We start from the raw sequence: 21,532 nt of genomic DNA, 5'->3' as shown, positions 1-21,532 counted from the left end.
TTGTAGCCTTCCGTCCTAAGCCCTCTTCTCCATGTACACACTCGCCCCTGGTGATGCTGTTTAGAAACCCGGGTTGAATGGCATCTTTATACTGTGATTCCCAAAAATATGCCTCTAGATTGGATCTTTCCCAAAGCTTAGATTCTAATGTTCAGCCTACCACATATTCCCCCCTGATGCACAGTCGCCTCAAACTTAATGCAGTCTAGCAGAGGTGTTTCCCTCCCCCGCCCCCCCCACCCAGGGCTCTTGATTTGTACTCTGTAGACTGGCTGGTTCCATGCCCAGCTTTCTCCATCTCAGAAAATGCCACCAACATCCACCCAGTAAGTGTGACATTATATCCGTCTCCTCCTTTCAACTATGCATCCTGTCCCTAAGCAAGTCTTGGCAACTCTCCCCTCCAAAATACACCTCAGACCCACCAGTTCGTGATGTCAGTGTCCACCCCAACCCCGTCTCTCCCATGGACTCATACCCCCATTTATAGCCCCTCCGGTCCCTTCTCCACAGCTACCAGTGATCTTCCAGTGTCAGCTGGGTGACCCAGGGCCCCATGTTAAGGCCCTTGGGTAAGATTTTGCTGCTCTCTGAAGAAAATGCCACCTCATTGTCATGGCTACCAGGCCTCATCTGACCTGGTCCCCCTCTGCTCCCTAAGCCCACCCACCATCACTCTCCTCCCCAGTCCAGCTGCAGGCCTCCTTTCTGCTCCTTCTCCCTGCGGGCCTTTGCACGGCTACTGCCTCTGCCTGGATGGACCTTCCAGCAATTCCAGCAACTACAGTTCATTCTCCAAAATTCAGGCCCCGCCTCTCCTCCTCAGCCACTTGATAGTACGAATTGTCCCTCTCACACCATCACCAGGCTTGTTTATTTCCTTTTTAGAAAAGACCGCAGTCTGTGATCGTATCATTTATTATTGTTTCTCTTCCCTTCTAGAATCTGACAGCGATCAAGTCCAGGGACCGGAACTGTCCCTAGAACCTCCCCAGGGCTGGTTTTCAGACTCTATGAAGGTGGATCCTGTCCTTTGGCTACTGCACGTGAGCAGTAGCCAAAGGACACAAGATTGACCTGAAGAGACGGGTCAGAAAGTTCTGGTTGAGAATTTCATATTTGTAGATGCACTTTTTGCCTTGCAAAAGGATTTTTTAAACCGGTCACTCTCTTTCTTTCCTTGAATGTTCGGTAGAAAATGTTGGGTGAGTTCTTTTCCCCAGCTTTTCTGTCTATAAAATGCAATAGCCACAAGTTTTTATGTACAACAAGTTATAAAAAAAAATCTAACACAGTAGGTAACACACCCTTTCCACCCCAGGACAGTTCCAAGGTCACACCCAGGCCTAGTGAGTGGGTTCTTGTGGCCTCAGCCAACAAGGGATCCTGAGGTGGGCAGATTGCCCAGGACCTCTCTCTCAGAAGGATTGGAAAGATTCTGCAGCACTTCAGAAGAGCTCACATTCTGCTTAAATCCAGCAAATTAGAATTATTTCCCTGATTTTTCTTTGGGATGCTGCCCTTTCTGTTACCATCTGACCCTGTTCTCAGGTGATGACCCTCCCACACTACTGCACTGGTGTGGCTTCAGTGCATAGGAGGAAGCAAACATGAAAGAGAACTCAGACAGATTCTCTGTTCCTTTATTTTCCTTTTTTTCCCAAAATTAGGTAGTATGTTCACATAATGAAGGGAAAAACTTGTGTTTAGAGATGTTTCAAAACAACATTCCATAAATGACCAAAAAGACCAAGAGAGATACCTGTTTGTTTAGGGTTTTATTATGACAGTGGCTAAAAACACAATATTTCCCTGCCTGACTTTTTAGCCCTAGGAGTTGGTGTGCTTAGTGTAAGTGGGAAGCTCACAGAGCCCCTGCCTGGTGCTGATGTCGTGGTGCCACTGAGCGTGCAGGGATGGAGTGTGCCTTCTTCCTCCAGCTTCCTGGAGGAGGGTGGACGGATGCCAAGATGACTGCTCGGGTGCAGTCCCTAGAAAACAGCCAGGAAAGGCTTCTTTGAAACAGGACTAGTGGTTTAAGAGGGTGACTGTGAAATGTTCTGCTCTTCATGCAGTTCTTAGAAACCAGGATAAAACTGAACTGAAACTGGAGACAGTTTCATCTGGAGCACATTAGTCTATAATAATGGTTCTTCTGTGTTTGACTTTTGTGAGCAGAAATTATTTTGGAGAAGTGACTTTTCCGTGCTCAAAAGTGCTCTCAGACTTTTTGATGTAAATGTGCCTGAACATTTGACCCATTCCCCATCTCTCTCCAGTAGGGCACCGGTTCTCAGGTTCCACGGGGTGGCCCGCACATCAGGAGTTTTAAGTGCACCCGGCGGGCTGGCAGGGACACTGGTGGAGGACCACCGAGGTCCAAGCGCTGTGAGTGTGGTGCTGCTTGAGGACAGAATTGGTCCACGCTGCTAAGGACCCTGGCATTTGGGGCTGAGACGCCCAGCTGACGAACAAGCCCAGAGGGGTGGCCTCTGTTGCAAGGATCGTGACTGAGGGCTGAGGTGGGGACTGAGCTGTAAGGTGGTAGGAGCAGACTGTGTGTGGTGTATTTACTGTCGAGTGTGTCCACTCTTCAAGCCTTGATAGCTGAGGGGTCTGGACACTGAAGAACCCTCTGATGAGAACTCACAGGACTGACTAGATGTGGTACGTAAGTGCATACATTTTAAAGCCGAGTAGTTTTTGTTTCTATCGCGGTTTATCACAGGATGTAGAATACAGTTCCCTGCGCCCTTCGGTAGGACCGTGCTGTTTGTCCATCCTGTACATAGTAGTCCCAGACCCCCAGGCCATCCTTCGGCCACCATCCCTCCCTCTTGGCGACCACAAGTCGATTCTCTGAGTGTTTCTGTTTTGTAATGAGTTCCTCTGCATTGTGTTTTAGCTTCCACTTACAAGTGACATCATGATATTTGCCTTTCTCTTTCTGACTTGCGTAGAATGAATCTCTAGGCCCATCCCTGTTGCTGTAAACGGCATTATTTTGTCCTTTTTTGTGGCTCAGTGATCTTCCACTGCATATACGTGCCACATCTTTCTCCACCCATCTGCTGATGGGCATTTAGGCTGCTCCCAGGTCTGGGCTGCTGTGATAGTGCTGGCGAGAACATAGGGCGCGTGCATCGTTTGGAATTCTAGTTTTGTCTGGATGTATGCCCAGGAGTGGGATTGCTAGGTGATCTGGCAACTCTGGTTTTGTGAGGAGCCTCCATACTGGTTTCCACGGTGGCTGCAGCAGTGAACACTCCCACCAAGAGTGTAGGAGGGCCCCTTTTTGCTACACCCTCTCCACATTTATTTGTAGACTTGTCAGTGATGGTCACTCTCACCTGTGTGATGTTTTCGTTGCAGTTTTGATTTGCATTTCTCTGATGGTTTCTGACGCTGAGCACCTTTCCATGTGCATATTGGCCGTCTGTACGCTGTCTTTGGAGAGCTGTCTGTCTAGGTCTTCTGCCCAGTGTTGGGTTAGGTTGCTGTATTGCTGTTGAGTTGTATGAGCTATCTGTAAATTTTGGAAATCAAGCCCTTGTTAGTAACATTTGGAAATGTTTTCTCCCAGTCCATAGGTTGTCTTTTTGTTTTGTTTATGGTTTCCTTTTGCTGTGCAACAGCTTATACGTTTGATTAGGCCCTATTTTATTTTATCTCTATTGCCTTGGGAAACTAACCTAAGAAAATATTGGTGTGGTTTATGCCAAGAGAATGTTTTGCCTGTGTTCTCTTCTATGAGTCTTACGGCGTCATGTCTTATATTTAATTTAGTCTTTAGGTCATTTGGGGTTTATTTTTGTATCTGGGGTGAGGGTCTGTCCTAACTTCATTGATCTACATGTGACTCTCCAGCTTACCCCACACCTCCAAATGGTCTTTCTATAACTGGGCATCAGGTGAAGCTGGAAGTTTATAGCATGAAAATAAACAGTTTTAAAAGAAAAGCCATCTCCAGCCGATGTCCCAGGTGAGTGTTTAAGTGTCTTTAAAGATGTCTGTATAATGTACCCAAAGAACCTTCCTGTGCTTCACTGCGATCATGGGATTCAGGAATATTAGAACAGGAAGGGACCCTCTCAAGTCAGGATGACCTTGACCTGCTTGCTGTTACAGGTTAAAAGCAGATGTTTGCATGGTGGACTAATGCCGTGTCATAAATACAGTGTCTTCACTTTAGAAAGACTGGTCTCAAACAGAGCCTCTCTTTACATTTTAGAAGACTTATGTACAGGTAAATTAGCACTAAGTTGTGATCATGGTCTTTGCTATAAAGAGCTGGTTGTTATGTCCAAATATTACCTTAGGCCTGTGGGAAAGCTGGCTTCACTTTCATCCTTGCAGTGACTCTGGCAGCTGGTGAGGGCTCTGAGACACTGGGGTTTGGGGTTATTCGTGGAGAGGCCGCAGGTGAGGGAATCGTGACCTCCTGTGTGAGCCCTGAGCAAAGCCCCTCTTTCTTTGTGGCCAGCCCATCCTCTCAGGGAAGAACACAGTTGATTGCAGGGTCACCGTGTCTGAAAGTAGAACTCATTTTGCTCTGATGACATTGAGATTTGTCATCTTAGGCACTGAAAACTCCTTTTCCCAACTTCTCTACAAATGAGTTGCCCTCTAACATTTTGAGATTTCTTCAGAAAAAAAAAATGCTAAAATTTTATTTCATAAAGTCAAATTTCAGTTCACAGTGCGCCCTGCTTGTTGGACTTTGCTGCCATCAAACAGCCACCTTCCAGACTCGCCGTGGGAATCCTGCCTCTGGTGGCGGGGTGTGACTGGGATCGCGGAGGGGACACAGGGCCACCTGGTGGGCAGGACGGGGCTCCTCATCAGGGAGTCACCTCCTCACCTTCCTGATGGGCAAGAAGACAGCAGGCCGAGTGCGTCTGGAGTCGGGATTTCTGGCAGCAGCCAGTGTGCCCATCTTTGGGTGAGGGGCTGGAACAGAGCGGCCGGTGTCAGTCCCGGGGCACCCGGCTCTCAGGCCACAGGGGCTGTGTGTCCTCGCTTGAGGCGGCGTGTGATGAGCGTGCCCAGGGCCCCGAGCGGGATGCACATGGTGGAGGCGGCCACGAGCAGCCCGATGACGGCCAGGGCGTGGGGCGGGTAGTCCTTGGTCACCAGCTGACCCTGAGGAGAGAACCCGAGTGTCAGGAGACGCCCCCCCGGTGGGAGGAGGAGCGTGTCCGTGCCCCTCAGTGAACACAAGCAGCGTGCTTGCTGTTTGGGGCTCCCCGTGAAGAGCGACCATGGGTGATAAAGGCTGTGTTCAAGGCAGCAACAGAGGCACCAAAAGGCAGGGGCTCCCCTTGCCCAGTGCTGTCTCGTTGGATTGCCCCCCATCAGACACAGGTGGCCCCTGGGAATGTGGCCAGAGATGAGAAAGGGCTGGATTTTAAATTTTATTTAATGAGTTCAAACCACCCCCATGTGGATTGTTAGCTACTAAATCCAGTAACACAGATCTCGTCTCAAGAGAAGGGTTGATGGACTTAGTTGGTAGGATTTGTGATATTTCCCTAAATGCAAAATTGATGACAAACCAGTTGAGGCCCCAAAGCCAACAAAGGCTGCCTTCCCACCACGGAACCAGAGGACGCTCCAGTCGAGGGAGCCTGCTGTCAACCAAAGTACGTATGGTGTGTAAACCAAGACGCCGCGCCGAGTGTGGCTGTGGGGAGCAGCCCACAGGCGTCTGTTGCTCTTTATGTTCTCTGTCTCAGATGCAGAAAAAGCTTTGACAAAGCTCATCACTCACTCACAGTAAAAATGCTCCAGAAAGTAGTCAAAGAGGGAACTTTCCCCAACATCATAAAGGCTATAAATGACAAACCCACAGCAAACCTCATTCTCAGTGAAACCCTGAAAGCATTTCCGCTAAGATCAGGAATGGGCCAAGGACGTCCCTCCCACCGTGCTTATTCCACAGTTTCCTCCCATTCCCTGTTTTGGGGGCTTCATGTGAGGTGCTGTTTTGTAGACCTGCTTTGTATTTGTAGATGAAGATACTAGTGTTCTCTTTTCCATGTAAACAGAATAAATTGCCCTCTCAAATTACTATTTCTATGACTTTATAACAGCCTCTTTCGCTCATAATCAGGGAAAGGGTATATTATATATGTTCAGTCTATTCTTCTGAAATCGTTGCATATGCCCCCTTAATGACTTTGTTCCCCCTCTTTTTATTTCCTCTGTTAGGAATTAGAAATTAAGAAAATGTCCAAGACTGGTAATAAGCTTGCAGAGTTCCAGCCAAACAGCTTGTACATCTGAGGAAACAGCAAGCACTTTGGCTCTGAGTTCACGAATCACTTCATGTCCACACAGAAGGGATGAATTCCCAGATGCCGAGAGCAGGAGCAGTGTCTGCTACAACAGTAGTGGGAACCTTTATGTCCATAACTCTATGACTTTTTCTGAGATACTTACTTTTAACTTTTTGTATTGGCGTGAAGCTGGTTGACAGTGCTGTGATAGTTCCGGTGGAGAGCAAAGGGGCTCAGCCATACGTACATATGTATCCATTCTCTCCAGACTCCCCTCCCGTCCAGGCCGCCACGGAACACGGAACAGAGTGCCCTGTGCTGTGCACTAGTAGGTCTAGTCCATATAGTTTTGGAAGTCCTAGCCACAGTGATCAGAGAGGAAAAAGAAATACAAACTGGAAAAGAAGGTAAACGATCCTGTTTTCTGTGTATCGTATGTCATCTGCAAATCCTAGAGCCACCAGAAAACTGGTGCTAATCAGTGAATCTGTTACAGTTGCAGGACACAAGATTAATGCACAGAAATCTCACATCCCTGTACACTAACAAAAGATGGGAAAGAGAGACGAAGAATTCCATTTACCATCACAACAAAAAGAATAAAATACCTAGGAATAAACCTACCTAAGGAGGCAAAAGACTTGTACTCAGAAAACTATAAAACACTGATGAAAGAAATCAAAGATGACACAAACAGATAAAGAGATCTACCGTGTTCTTGGCCTGAAAGACTCCATACTGTGAAATGACTATACTGCTCCAAGCAAGCCACAGCCTCACTGCAATCCCTGTCAGACTACCAAGGACATCTTCACAGAACTAGAACAAAACATTCCACACTTGGAAACGCAGAAGACTCCGATTTCACAAATTACTAGAGAAACGAGAACTACAATGAGGTATCAGCGGGAGAGGAGGATGGAATGAATTGGGAGATTGGAATTGACATATATATAATACAGTGTATAAATAGATAACTAATGAGAACCTCCCTCTGTAGCACAGGGAGCTCTACTCAGAGCTCTGTGGTGACCTAAATGGGAAGAAAGTGCAAAAAAAAAATGGATATATGTATGACTGATTGACTTTGTCATGCAGCAGAAACTAACGCAACATTGTCAAGCAACCACACTCCAATAAAAACTGAAGAAAGCAAGGACCTGAATGATGATTCCCCGTTGTGACAAATAACCGCCCCTGTTCTGGACAGGCAAGGCAAGACCCCCGAGGTGGCAGGTACCTGGGCGGCATCCCAGGCCTGGTACCGCAGGGTCCCTGTGATGATGTAGTCGCTCAGGTAGAAGATGAAGAGGCTGATGATTAGCAGTGGGCTCACGCCGCCCCACATGGCCTTCCAGTACCAGTTCAGGGCGTGTCCAGTCATGGCCTTGAGGTCGCTTTCAAATCTGTTTGGAGAGCGGGGAGAGAAAGTCTGGATAGCCCGTGCTGTTGGAGGCAGGCGGGCCAGGCCATGGAGCCCTCTGCGCTTAGGAAGCTTTTGTGCTGGGCACTACTGGTGCTTGAACACGACCATGGGGAGAGGGGCACAGGCTGCCACCAAGGGGGCAAAGCGACCGCCCACAGGTGAGTGGGCATCAGAGGACATGCCTCTGGTGCCAGCCTCCAGGTAGAGGCTGCTGCTGCAGACAGGAGGGCAGCGCCCAGCGCCAGCAGGCACAGAGGGCCTGGTGAGACGCCCATGAAGCCGTCCTCAGCCCCGGGGGCAGCCCTGCCCCGTCCCTCCTGCCCTGCAGCCCACCACTGTGGTGTCCATCGTGTCTGCGGGCCCTCTTTTTCTCATAGCTTGACCCTTGCCTGAATTTAGACGTAGCCTCACAGTGTCTGTCTTACAGTAGACTGGACAGGCTTCTCCGGGATTCTGGAAACTACACGTGGAGAAAGTGCTGGGAGTTGGGGCCTTCGTGGGTCATTTCCCGTGCAGCCCTACCTGCTCAGCCCGTACAGGTAGCACACGGCGACCGTCTCCACCAGGACGATGAGCAGCAGGGACAGCGTGGCAGCGTAGTCGTTGAAGATGTCAAACCAGTAGCTGCCGGCCTCCATGGTGAACAGCATGCCGATGGCACAGTTGGCGAGGCACACCAGACCTGGGACCACAAGACGCCCTGCTCACCCGCCTGCGACCGCGCCTGTTCCCCCAGCTTCCCGTGGGGCCGAGGCGGTGGGAGGCGTGTCAGCAGGACTTCCTGACGCTCATTCACGGAGGGGTCTGGCAGAGGACACCCGACCCAGTGTAGAAGGTAAAACGGGGCACTGCTGTCTAAGTGGTCCCACCCGCGCTGTGGGCCTGCTTATGTTGTTCATCCCAACAACTCAACCTCCGAGCTCGGGGGAGGTGAATTAGCAGGGAGGAGAGTTGAGCTGCAGGACTCCCAGTGGAGGACTGACATCTGACCGGGGAGAGGGGAAGAGGAGAAACAAATGCTGACCGAGATCCCACGGCGCCTTAGGCATTTGTCCCTTGTCGGCTCCTGAAGGCTGTGAGTCAGGTAGCAGGAGTTGAGCCCCCTTTTATAGGGTCGGGGGAGCCAAAGCTCACAGATGTCAGGTAATTTTCCCAACATCACACAGCATGAAAAGAAGCAGTGATGGAACACAGACACCCCCCCCCTCCAAAAGGTATGAGACCCTAACGCTGCCCCCTCGCCGTCCACTGCCACCCGCCATGAGAGCCCCACCGGTGTCCCGAGGGGAGAACAGGCTGTGAGCCGTCAGGGAGCTGCAGCCACACAGTGCTGGCTTCTGAGAGGAGATGCCAGCGGGCGCTGACAGGAGCAGAGTTGGGTTGGGGCTGGAGGGGCATTGTGGGTGTGTTGGAATGGTGTCATCAGAGGCAGGGCTTGGGGGGCCAGGGTCCTCCAGACACTGTGGGCTGGAGAGAAGCGGATGGGTGGTGGGGTGAAGTGGAGAGGCATGCTTGTCCACCAAGAGCAGAATGGGCAGATATGTTGTCGCATGTGGGCTGTTGATGGATTTTTTCACAGAAAAGAGAGAGATGATTACTACTTGCCACAGAGTGTATGGATGTGAGAGGTGGACTATAAAGAAAGCTGAGCGCCGAAAAATTGATGCTTCTGAACTGTGGTATTGGAGAAGACTCTTGAGAGTCCCTTGGACTGCAAGGAGATCCAACCCGTCCATCCTAAAGGAAATCAGTCCTGAATATTCATTGGAAGGACTGAAGCTGAAACTCCAATACTTTGGCCGCCTGATGCGAGGAACTGACTCATTGGAAAAGACCCTGATGCTGGGAAAGATTGAAGGTGGGAGGAGAAGGGGACGACAGAGGATGAGATGGTTGGATTGCATCACCGACTCAATGGAGATGAGTTTAAGTAGGCTCCCGGAGTTGGTGATGGACAGGGAAGCCTGGAGTGCTGCAGTTCATGGGGTCGCAGAGTCAACTGAACTGAACTAAACTGAACCAGAGTGGATTTCACTGACTGAGTTTGAATGACAACAACAGACAGAAAGGGTAAGTACAGTGTGACTTAACTGACGTGCAGTGTGAGAGCAGGAGCAACCTCAGAAGGCAGCATTCGGAGCAGAGGCGGCTGCTGGGGGCGGGGCGTGCTGCCTGGACAGCAGCGGGAAGGGGCTCTAGGGTGAGAGAAAGGCTCTGTACCTTGACTCGGTGGTGGGTCACTGAGAGTGTGTTTAAGAAATGTACAAATTGTCATTGTTGTTCTTGGGTCAGCACAGACAAAAGCATGTTCTCTGAATGCCTGGAGAGCTTGGAGGGCCGTGTTGGGGAGTCTGGCCTTTGCTGAAGGTTGGGGTGACCACCTGACTTACCCATGATGTGGAGGGCCAGACGTGGGGTGAGTTACATTCCCAGAGCGCCTGACAGCTGTGGCAGGACTCCTGGATGCGGCAGTGACTCGGGGCAGGTGCGTCCTGAGGACGGCGCCTCCGTTCGGCCCCCCGAGCCCCACCGCCTTGGTGCCTGGCCCACTCACCGGAGATGGCCTCCTTGGGCAGGTAGCTGGAGATGACCTTGCTGTCCGTCAGAGGGGTGAGGATGGCGGCCGTGTTGCCCAGCATGCTCCCAATGCCCAGCAGTAGCAGCATGAAGAAGTAGAGCACCGACCACAGCTGGGATACCTCCATGTTCTTAATGGCCTCCGTGTAGACGATGAAAGCCAGGCCAGTGCCCTGAACGGCCTATGCGAGGCAAGAACACAGTTACACACCCAGGGAAGTTAGGACTCCCTCAACACCCGTGCTGCTAAGGTACTTGGGGCACCTTTAAATTGGCGAGGAGAAGCCACATTCTGAGGTTGCATCTTCCATCTACCCAGCAGCACCTGAGGTTGACCCGGGCTCGAGAGAACTGTCACCTGTTGAGACCTCATACCTGACTCTTAACTGCTTCAGACACTGAGTGTGCTTTTTCTGCCAGAACTTACATCATTCTCTACTAATGAGGTATTAACAGCTTGGAATAATTGTTGCTTCACTAATCAGGACTGAGGGGGTGACCTGGGAGTTGAGATGGTGAAGGCACAGCTAAGACACAAAAGCATACAGCAGCAGGTGAAGAAGAATCACTGCAGGCGTATGTGAAGATGAATCCAGTTCCTGCTGAACTCAGACACGACACAGTAAACTACCATACTGCACGAGATTAAAAACGCATCCGGTTTGAAATCAGGCTGAACTGATTAAGCCTGGGATTCCTCGATGGAAAGTCGTGAGTCCCCGTGAGGAAGGCAGGAAGTGACAGCCTTCCAAGGAGGCCACTGTGGACCTGTAGTTCCTAGTATCCCCTAGATGGGAACCCAATCTCTATTTCCAAACGAGCCTTTTTCCAAACGAGCCTTCCTGCAGGTACACCAAACCTCCTACAGCTAAAGGATGGTGTGTCCCGGGGCAGAGTGAGTTAGAAAGTCAGCCAGTCTTCATGGCTCCTGGAGCAGAGGTAGCTTTGCCCTCCTTCTTAGAATTCGCGACTACCTAACACTGGTGCAGGGCTTGGAATCGGTCTAGAGCTTCATGGGGAGAGGAAAATGAGGCCCGACTTGGATGTCTAGTCCGGTACTCGTGACCTAATTGACATCCCAGGAACAAGGCTTTCTCCAGACTCGGGTTGCCCTGGTGAGCAGGGTCGGGGGGGGGGGGGGGGGGTGGGGTGGTGAAGCAGTGCTGCTTCCTTGTGGCCGTTTCCACGAACAGCAGCCTGAAACGCTATCCTTGTGGGTACCTAATGTGCACAAGGCTTGAGGGGCTGTGAGTGACCAGGCTCCCAAGAAATTACTGCAGGACGTGAGGGCCAACTGGCGACAAGCCTGCGCCAAAGCGTGAAGAAGAGTGAACTTGTGTTTTCCTTTTTAAAATCCCTGAAAAGACGCCCAGTATCTCCAGTGCTTAGAGAGAGGCAGGTGAAATCTACAACGAAGTATCTCCTGGCACCTGTCATCAAAGAGACAACACAGAACATCTGATGGGGAGGGTGTGGAGAAAAGTGACTCTGAGGAAGGCTGAGTGGCTCACTGTATGCAGAGAAGTGATGAGGTCCTTAGGGAAGGAAAGGTGCAGCTCCCTAAAGCCCCGGCAATCCCACTCCTGCTTGCATGTGGGGAGAGGTGACCGTTGTTCGAAAATACACACGTACGTGCTCCACTGGCCTTTGGAACTAACACACCGAGGAAATGGAAACAGCCAATTTCAGGAGAGAAACTGAGTGTTTCTAACACGGCTAATGTGGAGGGGGGAGAGGGAAATTAGGAGGTGGGGTTCACTGGTACTCAGTGAGGGGTGTGTGTGTATGTATATGTTATGTATGTATCTGTATCTTAAATAGACAGTAAATGAGGGCCTACTGTAGTGCAGGGATAACTGTACTCACAAATGACTGTCTCCCAAAATCCAAAGATAATATGGTCCTTATATAGGTGATACTGAGTCCAGTTACTAATGATCTCAACATGGCACTGTTAATTGTACTCTAGGAGATGATAAAAAGTGAATTACTTTAGAAATACTCTTTTCCATTCAGGAATACACAGTTCGAGATGGGATCATATTCTGGAACCTGAAGTGGCCGTGACGCCTCAAGAAAAAGTCATGATTCCCCTGCGTGGGGAGAAAGTGACAGCCTTCCATGGAGGCCACAGCAGACCTTAAGTGCCTGGTAAGCCCTGGATGGGACCCAATCAGATGAGCCTTCCTGCAGGTACAGCAAACCACCTATGGCCAAAGGATGGTGTATCCCAGGGCAGAGTGAAGAGTCACCCAGTCTTCATGGCTCCTGGAGCAGAGGTGCTTTGCCCTCCTTCTTAGAGTTCCTGAACTGCATGCCACTGGTGCAGGCCTTGGAATTGGTCTTGAACTTCCAAGGGGCGAAAATTAGACCCACCTTGGGTGCCTATTCAGGCACTCTTGACCTGATTGACATCCCAGGAACAAGGCTTTCTCCCAGACTCTGTTACCCGGGAGAGCAGAGTGCGGATGAAAAAGTGCTGCCGCCTTGAGGCCGCCTGTGTGAACGGCAGCCTCCAGCGCTATGCTTCCGGTTACTTTATGTGCACAAGGCTCCAGGGGCTGTGCGTGGCCAGAGCTCCCAAGAAATCTACTGCAGGAGGTGAGCCCATAAAACGTCAACTGGGGCAAACTGGTGACAAGCCAGCGTCAAAGGGCGAAGTAGCGGGAACTTGCGTGTGTGTTTTTTTTTTTAGGTCCCTGTAAAGATGCCCAGTATCTCCTGGCACTTGTCACCAAAGAGACGACACAGAACATCTAATGGGGAGGGTGTGGAGAAAAGTGACTGAGGAAGGTGTTTGTGGAAGGCTGTGGCTCACCGTATGCAGAGAAGTGATGAGGTCCTTAGGGAAGGAAAGGTGCAGCTCCCTAAAGCCCCGGCAGTCCCACTCCACTGGCCTTTGCCCATCTACCTGCAACAGGCAAGGCATGGAAACTACCCGAATGCCCAGCGACAGAAGAAAGGATAAAGAAGATCGGCTCAGATAAACAACGGACTGCTACTCAGAAAACCGAACGACAGCACAGGCCTGACGACAGTGTGGATGGACCCGGACAAGATACAGTAACTCAAGTCAGAAAAAAGCCAGGCACAGACGATGCCACATATAGGCGGACACCCAAAAGCACTGAACCCACACACCAAAAAAATGTAAAGGGGCACGATGGGGAGGGTGGAGAGGGAAATTGCAAGCTCGGAGTTCACAGCTACACATGCCTGTATTTGTCTACATATTTAGGATAGATGATTTAGGAGACCCTACAGTGTGGAACACAGACAACTCTCTTCACTCTACAAATAACTATGTCCCAAAGAATCCAAACAACAGTCATTCCATGTACATTTGAATCGGAGTCCAGTTCCCATTCAACTCAAAACTTGAATTCACTTTAGAAATGCCCCCTCTTTTCCATTCAGGCCTAACTGGTCTGGGCTGGGGTCATATCTTGGAGCCCTGAGGTAGCTTGGATCCCAAGTTTGACAGTGGCTGTTTCTAGGATCAACAACCTTAAAACCTATGTTTAAAGTGAAGTCACTCAGTCGTGTCTGACTCTTTGTGACCCTAAGGTAAAACCTATGTTTCTGGGTACTTAATAAGCAAAAGGTTTGAAGGATGTGAAAGGTCATAGCTTTCATGAAGTTCTGTAGGAAGTAATGGAAGAAAAATTTTCATCAAGAGTCTGCTTGCCACATGCCAATTTCAAAAGGAGAAAGTTCATGCAACCTGTGTTTTTCTTTTTAAACCCCTGGGTGGGGCGGGGGAAGGGGGGTGGGTATCTCTAGTGCTTAGAGAAATGCAAATGAAATCTACAACAAGGTATCTCTGACACAAATCATCAAAAATCCTACACACAATACATGATGGAGAAGGCCTGGAGAAAAGGTACCCTGAGCAAGGTATTCATGGAAAGGTAAATTGCTCAGAGCCAGTATAGAGAGAAGTAGAGAAGCTAGTTAAGAAAGGAGAGCTACAGCTCCGCACATCTGGCCATGCACTTACTTCTTTTATGTTCAAAGAGAAGATCAGCAGTGAAAATCACACACTCCTTCCCTTGGCCTTCTCCCATCTACCTACAATGGGCACGGCATGCAAACTATTGTCCAGCTATAGTAGAACAGACAAAGACGACCCCTTGTATACAACAGACTTACTCAGGAAACCAAATTGCAACACACCATTGACAATAGCATGCCTGGACCTGGAGAAGACCTCTCTAACTCAGGTAAGTCAGACATACCACTTCTAGGTGGAAACTAGAAATGAACCGAGCTGAATTGACAGGGAAGTGTAAACACCCACCCTCAGACAAAACATTCAGAGTTTCCGGTGGAGCATGATGGCGAGGTTGGAGAGAGAAATCATGAGGTCAGCCTGAACTGGTACATGCTTACATACAAAGGTAAAATAGACAGGTAATGAGGCCCTACTGCATAGCACAGACAACTCTACTCACTACAGACACTGTCACAAAAGAATAAAAAGAAAAATCGGTCCTTGTTTATGTGAACTTGAATCCAGTTCCTATTGAATTCAAAGACAATACTGTAAATTGACCATATTCCAGGAGAAAATAAAAATTCAATATAAAAAGACCTGTTTTACTCAGGCCTAATTGATTCTGGTTGGGCTTATCTCCTGGAGTGCAGAGGTGGCTTGGGTCCCTATTTTGACAGTCATGAGCCCCAGTGACCAGGGAAGAATGGGACAGCCAGCATACAAGCCACCTTGGACCTGTAGTACCTGGTCTCCTCTGGATGGGACCGTGATCTCTAAATACAGTCGAGCCATTCTGCAGGTAAACCAAGTCTCATACAGCTAAAGGGTGGTGGACTCCCTGGGCAAGGACAGCAAGCCCCCCAGTCTTCATGGCTTCTGGTGAATAGGTACCTCTAGCCTCCTTCCTTACAGTCCCTCAGTTGCGTACCACCAGCACAGGTGTTAGGATCTCTCTAGAAGTTCATGGGGAAAAGGCAATGGCACCCAACTCCAGTACTCTTGCCTGGAAAATCCCATGGACGGAGGAGCCTGGAAGGCTGCAGTCCATGGGGTCGCTGAGGGTCGGACACGACTGAGTGACTTAGCTTTCACTTTTTATTTTCATGCATTGGAGAAGGAAATGGCAACCCACTCCAGTGTTCTTGCCTGGAGAATCCCAGGGATGGCGGAGCCTTGCGGGCTGCCGTCTATGGAGTCGCACAGAGTCGGACACGACTGAATCGACTTAGCAGCAGCAGTTCATGGAGCCAGGAGAAATGAGACACAAGCCCTTGGGCGTCTGTTAGGGCACTTTCCACCTGATTGACAAGCAAGAAACAGGGCGTTCTCCAGACTCTGGTTACCTAGGTTACCAGAGAGCTGACGCAGAAGTGCTGCCGCCTTGTGGCCATTTCTAGGAGCAACAGCCTTAAACCCTGTGCTTCTGGGTACTTAACATGCAAAAAGGCCTCGAGCTGTGAAACACCATAGCTCTCAAGAAATTGTCTGCATGAGGGAATCGAAGACACATTAAAAAATGGGCCATCCTGTGACAAACCAAATTCAAAAGGGGAAAGTTTACTCAACCTGTGTTTTTCTTTTTAAAACCCCTGGGGTTGGAAGGGGGAGGGCATCTCTAGTGCTTGCTGCTGCTGCTAAGTCAGACTCCGTGCGACCCCACAGACGGCAGCCCATGTGGCTCCCCCGTCCCTGGGATTCTCCAGGCAAGAACACTGGAGTGGGTTGCCATTTCCTTCTCCAATGCATGAAAGTGAAAGTGAAGTCGCTCAGTCGTGTCCGACTCTTAGCGACCCCATGGACTACAGCCCACCAGGCTCCTCCATCCATGGGATTTTCCAGGCAAGAGTACTGCAGTGGGGTGCCATTGCCTTCTCCACTCTAGTGCTTAGAGAAATGCAAATAAAATCTACAAGGAGGTATTTCCTGGCACCAGTCATTAAAGAGACTACACAGAATATATGATGGAGGGGGCCTGGAGAGAAGGGACCCTGTGCAATGTATACGTGGAGAGGTAAATTTCTCACAGCCAGTATGGAGAGAAGTAGAGAAGGTCCTTAGGAAAGGAAAGGTGCAGCTCCCCGAAGATCCAGCAGTGCCCCTCCTGCTTGTCTGTCCAAAGAGAAAACCATTGACAACAATCACACATGGAGTCCAGTGGCCTTTTTCCCATCTACCTACAACAAGCATGTGAACTCCCCATCTGTCCACTGACAGAATACACATGAAGACATGCACCATCCATATGATGGACTATTAGAGCAAAGAATGAAATCTCTATTTACAGCAACATGGATGGAACCAGAGATGATCATACTAGTCAAGTTTGCCAGATAATTACAAGTATTATATGCCACCATTTATAGATGCAACTTTAAAATGGATGTGGGGGGGCGGTCCTAACATGGCAGAGGAATAGGACGGGGAGACTGCTTTCTCCCCCACAAGTTCATTGAAAGAACATTTGAACGCTGAGCAAATTCCACAAAATGACTTCTAAATGCTGGCAGAGGACACCAGGCACCCAGAAAGGCAGCCCATTGTCTTCGAAAGGAGGTAGGACAAAATATAAAAGATAAAAAGACAAAAGAGGTAGGGACGGAGATCCGTCCCAGGAAGGGAGTCTTAAAAGAGGAGAAGTTTCCAAACACTCTCACCAGCAGATCTGTGGGGAATCTTGGAATCTCAGAGGGCAACATAACCAGGAGTAAAGATAAGTAAATAATTAAATCCCACAGATTACGTGCCTAACGGCAACTCACAGCCGCTACCAGCAAGCGGGGGCTGAACAGGGAGGGTGGGCTGCATTGCTCAGGGTAAGGACCGGGCCCGAATGCCCTGAGGGCAATCTGAGGGAACTAACCTGAGAGAGCAACCCAAACTGTGGGATAGCCAGAGAGGAAGGAAAAGAAAGAACTATACCGTGAAAAGCCCTAACCTGAGGCACTGCCAGGCCCGCTCACAGAACAAGACTGAGCGAATACCAGAGGAGAGCTAGCCGGCTGCAGACCGGCCCATCCTCCGCCAGAGACAAGCGGGGTGCGGGGGCAGCCAGAGCTGGCAAGGGGCAATTACGGCCCCAGAGAGGCATCCTCTACCAAACTGCAAGCAGGCTCCGTTGCTAACCAAGAGTTCTTGGGGTTCTAGATGGTTGACCTCCACCTGTAGGGTTGCAGCCAGAGATCAGCTCCCCAAAAGAGACACACGGCACACCTGAGAAGGCGCACCCGTTGTACACCCAGAAAACAGCGGTTGGGACGGGGGAGGCGACAAGATGCACCCCCCAGCTGGGGGCGACTGCGCTCACCAACACCTGGTCACCTGAGCTGCTCGGCCCTGGGAAGGGCACAAAACGCAGGCCCAGCTGAGTCTGCGCCTTTGTGGAGTACCCGAGAACCTGAACCTGAGCGGCTGAGACCTGGAAAGCGCATGCAACCCAGGGCCCGCCTCAGACAGTTCCCAGCAGAGCAACCTAGAGCCTGAGCAGTGTAGACAATGAAAGCACACACGCTGTGAGTGGGGGCAAACCCGGTGCGGCTGAAACACTGCGAGCACTCCCCACACTCGCTGGTGATAGCTGTTTGCAGTGTTCTTCCCTCCCCACAGCACGACCGAACAAGTGAACCTAAATAAGTGACCACCTTTGCCCCCCTGTGTCAGGGTGGAAATTAGACACTGAAAAGACCAGCAAACAGAAGAGGCTAAAATAAACAGAGGGAACCGCCTTGGAAGTGACAGGTGCAACAGATTAAAACCCTGTAGTTAGCACTGACTACACTGGAAGGGGCCCTTAGATCTTGATAAGTATAAGCCGGATCAAGGAACCATCTGAAACTGAACTGACCCCACACTGTCCACAACAGCTCCAGAGAAATTCTTAGATATATTTTTACTATTATCATTTCTTAAATTAAAAAAAATTTCTTTTTATTTTTAAGTCCTCTATTACTCCTTTAATTTTCATTTTTATAATCTACTATTACCTTGCGGAAAAAAAAAAACCCTATTTTTAAAGCAAACTTCATATATATAGTTTACAATTTTTGTGACTTTATTTTTTTAATATTGTATTTTTGAGTCTAACCTCTAGATTTTTAATCTTTGCTTTTTGGTATTTGTTATCAATTCTGTACCTTTAAGAACCCAATCTTCAGTACCCATTTTTACTTGGGAGTGTGATTACTGGCTTGATTGCTCTCTCCCTCTTTTGACTCTCCTTTTTCTTCACCAGGTCGCCTCTATATCCTCCATCCCCCTTCTCTTCTCTACCCAACTCTGTGAAGCTCTTTGTGTGTTCTGGGCTGTGGAGAACACGTAGGGAATTGATTACTGGCTAGCTTGCTCTCTCCCCTTCTGATTCCACCTGTTGTCCTACTGGTCACCTGTATCTCCCTCCTCTCTCTTCTCTTCTCCCTATAACTCTGTGAACCTCTCTGGGTGTCCCTCACTGTGGAAAAACTTTTCATCATTAACCTAGATGTTTTATTATTGGTGCTGTATAGATGGAGAAGTCTTGAGGCTACTGTAAGAATAAGACTGAAATCCAGAGGCAGGAGGCTTAAGTCCAAATCCTGAGAACACCAAAGAACTCCTGACTCCAGGGAACATTAATTGATAAGAGCTCATCCAAAAGCCTCCACACCTACACTGAAACCAAGCACCACTCAAGAGCCAACAAGTTCCAGAGTAAGACATACCATGCAATTTCTCAAGCAACACAGGAACATAACCCCAAGCTTCAATATACAGGCTGCCCAAAATCACACCAAACGCACTGACCTTTCAAAACTCTCTGCTGGACACTTCATTGCACTCCAGAGAGAAGAAATCCAGCTCCACCCACCAGAACACAGACACAAGCTTCCCTAACCAGGAAACCTTGACAAGCCACCCATCCAACCCCACCCACAGCGAGGAACCTCCACAATAAAGAGGAACTGCAAACTGCCAGAGTACAGAAAGGCCACCCAAACTCAGCAATCTAAACAAGATGAAAAGGCAGAGAAATACTCAGCAGGTAAAGGAACAGGATAAATGCCCCCCAAACCAAACAAAAGAGGAAGAGATAGGGAACCTACCTGATAAAGAGTTCAGAATAATGATAGTGAAAATGATCCAAAGTCTTGAAAACAAAATGGAGTTACAGATAAATAGCCTGGAGACGAAGATTGAGAAGGTGCAAGAAAGGTTTAACAAGGATCTAGAAGACATAAAAAAGAGTCAATATATAATGAATAATGCAATAAATGAGATAAAAAAACACTCTGGAGGGAACCAACGGCAGAATAACGGAGGCAGAAGATACAATAAGTGAGGTAGAAGATAGAATGGTAGAAATAAATGAATCAGAGAGGAAAAAAGAAAAAAGAATTAAAAGAACTGAGGACAGCCTCAGAGACCTCTGGGACAATGTTAAACATCCCAACATTTGAGTCATAGGAGGCCCAGAAGAAGATGACAAGAAGAGAGACCATGAGAAAATACTTGAGGAGATAATAGTTGAAAACGTCCCTAAAATGGGGAAGGAAATAGTCACCCAAGTCCAGGAAACCCAGAGAACCCAAACAGGATAAACCCAAGGTGAAACACCCCAAGACACATATTAATCAAATCAACAAAGATCAAACACTAAGAACAAATATTAAAAGCAGCAAGGGAAAAACAACAAATAACACACAAGGGGATTCCCATAGGATAACAGCTGATCTTTCAATAGAAACTCTTCAGGCCAGGAGGGAATGGCAGGACATACTTAAAGTGATGAAAGAGAAAAACCTACAACCCAGATTACTGTACCCAGCAAGGATCTCATTCAAATATGAAGGAAAAATCAAAAGCTTCACAGACAAGCAAAAGCTGAGAGAATTCAGCACTACCAAACCAGCTCTCCAACAAATGCTAAAGGATCTTCTCTAGACAGGAAACACAGAAAGGATGTATAAACTCGAACCCAAAACAACAAAGTAAATGGCAACGGGATCATACTTATCAATAATTACCTTAAACATAAATGGGTTGAATGCCCCAACCAAAAGACAAAGACTGGCTGAATGGATACAAAAACAAGATCCCTATATATGTTGTCTACAAGAGACCCACCTCAGAACAAGGGACACATACAGACTGAAAGTGAAGGGCTGGAAAAAGATATTCCACACAAATAGAAACCAAAAGAAAGCAGGAGTAGCAATACTCACATCAGATAAAATAGACTTTAAAACAAAGGTGTGAAAAGAGACAAAGAAGGACACTACATAATGATATATTATATATGATATATATAGATGATATATATATAGATAGATCTATATATATATATAGATGATATATATAATGATATAATATATAGATATAAATCAATTACAAATTATATATGCACCCAACATAGGAGCACCACAATATGTAAGACAAATGCTAACAAGTATGAAAGGGGAAATTAACACAATAATAGTGGGAGACTTTAATACCCCACTCACACCTATGGAATTAACAAGGAAACACAAACTTTAAATGATACAATAGACCAGTTAGACCTAATTGATATCTATAGGACATTTCACCCCCAAACAATGAATTTCACCCTTTTCTCAAGGGCACACGGAACCTTCTCCAGGATAGATCACATCCTGGGCCATAAATCTACCTTGGTAAATTCAAAAAAATTGAAATCATTCCAAGCATCTTTTCTGACCACAATGCAGTAAGATTAGATGTCAATTACAGGAGAAAAACTATTAAAAATTCCAACATATGGAGGCTGAACAACACGTTGCTGAATAACCAACAAATCATAGAAGAAATCAAAAAAGAAATAAAAATATGCATAGAAACGAATGAAAATGAAAACAACCCAAAACCTATGGAACACTGTAAAAGCAGTGCTAAGCGGAAGGTTCATAGCAATACAGGCTTACCTCAGAAAACAAGAAAAAAGTCAAATAAATAACCCAACTCTACACCTATGGCAACCCACTCCAGTATTCTTGCCTGGAGAATCCCAGGGATGGGGGAGCCTGGTGGGCTGCTGTTTATGGGGTCACACAGAGTCGGACACGACTGAAGCGACTTAGAAGCAGCAGCAGCTACACCTAAAGCAAAGGAAAGGAAGAAATGAAGAACCCCAGGGTTAGTAGAAGGAAAGAAATCTTAAAAGTTAGGGCAGAAATAAATGTAAAAGAAACAAAAGCATCCATAGCAAAAAATCAACAAAGCTAAAAGATGGTTCTTTGAGAAGATAAATAAAATTGACAAACCATT

General features: G+C 48.1%; 1 protein-coding gene and 1 long non-coding RNA gene across 8 annotated transcripts in view; one reads left to right on the top strand and one right to left on the bottom strand.

The window, feature by feature from the left end:
• Nucleotides 1-1,622: 1,622 nt before the first annotated feature.
• SLC6A20 (solute carrier family 6 member 20) overlaps nt 1,623-21,532 on the bottom strand; it is a 62,259-nt gene continuing 42,349 nt past the window's right edge. For 3 of the 6 annotated variants that reach the window (XM_044933877.2, XM_044933878.2, XM_044933879.2), the window contains exons 8-11: nt 10,259-10,463; nt 8,227-8,386; nt 7,519-7,684; nt 5,411-6,381 (exon numbers count right to left, since the gene is read on the bottom strand). In XM_044933877.2, coding sequence (XP_044789812.2) covers nt 6,214-6,381; nt 7,519-7,684; nt 8,227-8,386; nt 10,259-10,463 — 699 coding nt within the window. In that variant the 3' untranslated portion in view covers nt 5,411-6,213. Of the gene's footprint in view, nt 5,143-5,410; nt 6,382-7,518; nt 7,685-8,226; nt 8,387-10,258; nt 10,464-21,532 lie in introns of those variants that run through there. The other 3 variants (XM_044933876.2, XM_006077503.4, XR_006547423.2) reach the window with 2 other exon arrangements.
• Nucleotides 10,461-13,816, top strand: LOC112581231. 2 transcript variants are annotated; one of them, XR_003105730.3, is made up of 2 exons: nt 10,461-12,432; nt 12,977-13,816. It is a non-coding gene; the product is annotated as an uncharacterized LOC112581231 (long non-coding RNA). The 2 variants fall into 2 exon arrangements; XR_006547424.2 differs by having other exon boundaries at nt 10,461-12,882.

The sequence above is a fragment of the Bubalus bubalis genome, chromosome 21, assembly GCF_019923935.1.
Source record: "Bubalus bubalis isolate 160015118507 breed Murrah chromosome 21, NDDB_SH_1, whole genome shotgun sequence".
In the NCBI taxonomy this organism is placed as follows: Eukaryota; Metazoa; Chordata; class Mammalia; order Artiodactyla; family Bovidae; genus Bubalus; species Bubalus bubalis.
This window is presented reverse-complemented; position numbering and strand designations above follow the sequence as displayed.